This window comes from Epinephelus moara, chromosome 3 (genome assembly GCF_006386435.1).
Source record: "Epinephelus moara isolate mb chromosome 3, YSFRI_EMoa_1.0, whole genome shotgun sequence".
Lineage (NCBI taxonomy): Eukaryota > Metazoa > Chordata > Actinopteri > Perciformes > Serranidae > Epinephelus > Epinephelus moara.
Genome location: NC_065508.1, coordinates 86,016 through 89,292, shown reverse-complemented (window position 1 = coordinate 89,292; position 3,277 = coordinate 86,016). Strand labels below are relative to the sequence as shown.

General features: G+C 40.0%; 1 protein-coding gene across 1 annotated transcript in view; it reads right to left on the bottom strand.

Moving 5' to 3' along the window:
- The window catches only part of LOC126388043 (uncharacterized), an 8,612-nt gene extending 7,383 nt beyond the window's left edge, over nt 1–1,229 (bottom strand). Inside the window, exons 1-2 of the mRNA XM_050040933.1 lie at nt 1,140–1,229; nt 690–766 (exon numbers count right to left, since the gene is read on the bottom strand). Of these exons, the coding sequence (XP_049896890.1) occupies nt 690–766; nt 1,140–1,229 (167 nt within the window). The remainder of the gene's footprint in view (nt 1–689; nt 767–1,139) is intronic.
- Nucleotides 1,230–3,277: the final 2,048 nt, after the last annotated feature.

Below are 3,277 nucleotides of genomic sequence, written 5' to 3'. Positions count from 1 at the left end.
TTCTATCATGTCATCTTACTACAAACATTAATTTGAACTGTGCCATCACTACATGACATCTATGATTGCTGATGGAGCATGTGAAGTGGAATTTCATGTTCTCTGGCATATAATATTGATCTAATAGTTGCCAAACTTAGCTCAGCTAGTATTAGCTTGTTAGTATCTCATTATCTAGCAGAGAGTTGCCAAGGAACACCATTCAGTTAGCCTAACATCTATCTATCTATCTATCTATCTATCTATCTATCTATCTATCTATCTATCTATCTAATCTGACCTTATGGAACAAGTTCGTTTTGATCTCACTCGCTCTGGACTTTAGCTCCTCCTTTACTGAACTCACTTCCTGTTTGTCTGCTCCTCACCTGAGCTCAGCTGACAGTCAGAGGGAGATCATTCACTGACGTCTCAAACGTCCGTTCAACAGGCAGAATCAGCCAATAGAAACAAACTGACGGGCTGACGAGGGGGAACTAAGGCAATGCTCAGTGACAGCACAACATCGCCCGACGGCTCAGTGTTGACGTGGTGTGTCAGGGCCTTTAAACAGAGGCAGCGTTGTCGACGGCAGTGATGTGTGAGGTCATTAAATACATCACAACAAGTTTTCTTTTCACTACTTCACTGATTGGTTCTGTTTCACCAGTTTTAAAATCCCTTCGTCGTCTCTTGAGATCAGATCTGACTTTAACCTCTCGGCCTCCATGATCTGTGGGGACTCTGCAGCATCGTGTCCGTTAGCTTCAGAACAAGTGCACGGATACTGTTGAGATGAAAACAGAGTACGGACAGAGAGCCACATCTCTCTCTGTGTCTGTCTCTCTGTCTCTGTCTGTCTCTGTCTTTCTCTGTCTCTGTCTCTGTCTGTCTGTGTCTGTGTCTGTCTCTGTGTTTGTCTGTGTGTGTGTGTGTCTCTGTCTCTGTCTCTGTCTCTGTCAATGTATCTGTGTTTGTCTCTGTGTCTGTCTCCATCTGTCTCTCTCTGTCTGTCTCTGTGTCTTACGTTGAGCATTGACTCAGATGTCCTGCAGGTCCTTTTGATAACAACGCCACACATTCGCTCTGTGTTCCTTCACGGCTTCGTCATGACTCAACATGTTTACATTTACAGCTCTGTGAACATGTTGAAGACAAACAGCAGTGAGGACCAACATGTCGTCAGCAGTGAGGACAAACATGTCGTCAGCAGTGAGGACAAACATGTCTTCAGCGGTGAGGACAAACATGTCTGCGGCTGAAACCCTTCCTCCTGAGGCATGCTGGGAAACCAGGCCACAGCAGGATGAAGACATTGTGAAACTGTGGAGTTTGTGACTGCTGGTGAGTCACAGATTGACACAATCATTAACCCTCTGAACTCTGAAACGCTCCTCCACTGCCTGCAGCTGTATTTCTGCTCATCGTGATGTCACTTCCTGTCTTATCTTCAAACGCTTCATCTCCCAGAAATCTGTCCAACTTCAGCTCATATTAAACAAAATAAACCACAACAACTGATTTACAAAATAAAAATATTTTGATCTTTCCATCCATCCATCCATCCATCATCCATCCATCCATCCATCCATCCATCCATCATCCATCCATCCATCCATCCATCCAGCCATCATCCATCCATCCATCCAGCCATCATCCATCCATCCATCCATCCATCCATCATCCAGCCATCCAGCCATCCATCATGCATCCATCCATCCATCCATCCATCCATCCATCCATCCATCCATCCATCATCCATCCATCCAGCCATCCATCATCCATCCATCCATCATCCAGCCATCCAGCCATCCATCATGCATCCATCCATCCATCTATCCATCCATCCATCCATCCATCCATCCATCCATCCATCCATCTATCCATCCATCCATCCATCCATCCATCCATCCATCCATCCATCCATCCATCCAGCCATCCATCATCCATCCATCCATCCATCCATCCATCCATCCATCATCCATCCATCCATCCGTCCATCCATCCATCCGCCCATCCATCCATCCAGCCATCCATCATCCATCCATCCATCCATCCATCCATCCATCCATCCATCCATCCATCATCCATCCATCCATCCATCCATCATCCATCCATCCATCCATCCATCCATCCATCCGCCCATCCCACAGGTGAAGAATAAGAATACAGCAACACATGAACAAATTAACAACAACAATAATAATAATAATAGAAATGATATTAAATATATGGAATCAAGCATTAGCTGCAGTGTTCACATTTCAGTCTGTGTTTGTGATGTCAGCAGGAAGTTCCTGATGACATCACATACTTTATAATCTCTGATGTCACAGACTTATCTGAACTCACTTGTTGTTTTAACTTCCTACAAATGTGTTTTCCTCTTCAGTCTGACCGTTGCATTAATCTAATTTTACTGATGTGTTAATAATTTTGTCTCCTCTGATACACATTATAAACTATTTTAATATTTGTTATCGTTCATCAGTTTTATCTTCATAAAGTTTTATTGCTATGCTTATAAGTCCTGTTTAAATAAAGTGTAGTCCTGTTTAAATGAAGTTAAGTGCTGTTTAAATAAAGATTAGTCTGTTTAAATGAAGTTTAGTTCTGTCTAAATGAAGATTAGACCTGTTTAGATATAGTTTAGTCTTGTTTAAATAAAGTTTAGTGCTGTTTAAATAAAGTTTAGTCCTGTTTAGATATAGTTTAGTCTTGTTTAAATAAAGTGTAGTGCTGTTTGAATAAAGTTTAGTCCTGTTTAGATATAGTTTAGTCTTGTTTAAATAAAATTTAGTGCTGTTTGAATGAAGTTTAGTGCTGTTTAAATAAAGTTTAGTCCTGTTTAGATATAGTTTAGTCCTGTTTAGATATAGTTTAGTCTTGTTTAAATAAAGTTTAGTGCTGTTTAAATAAAGTTTAGTTCTGTTTAGATATAGTTTAGTCTTGTTTAAATGAAGTTTAGTGCTGTTTAAATCAAGTTTAGTCCTGTGTAGATATAGTTTAGTCTTGTTTGAATAAAGTTTAGTGCTGTTTGAATAAAGTTTAGTCCTGTTTAGATATAGTTTAGTCTTGTTTAAATGAAGTTTAGTGCTGTTTAAATAAAGTTTAGTCCTGTTTGGATATGGTTTTGTCTTGTTTGAATAAAGTTTAGTGCTGTTTGAATAAAGTTTAGTGCTGTTTAGATATAGTTTAGTCTTGTTTAAAACCTCTACTAAAAAAGCCCACCCTGGATCCAGAGGTGTTAGCCAACTATAGACCAATATCTAATCTTCCCTTTATGTCAAAGATCCTT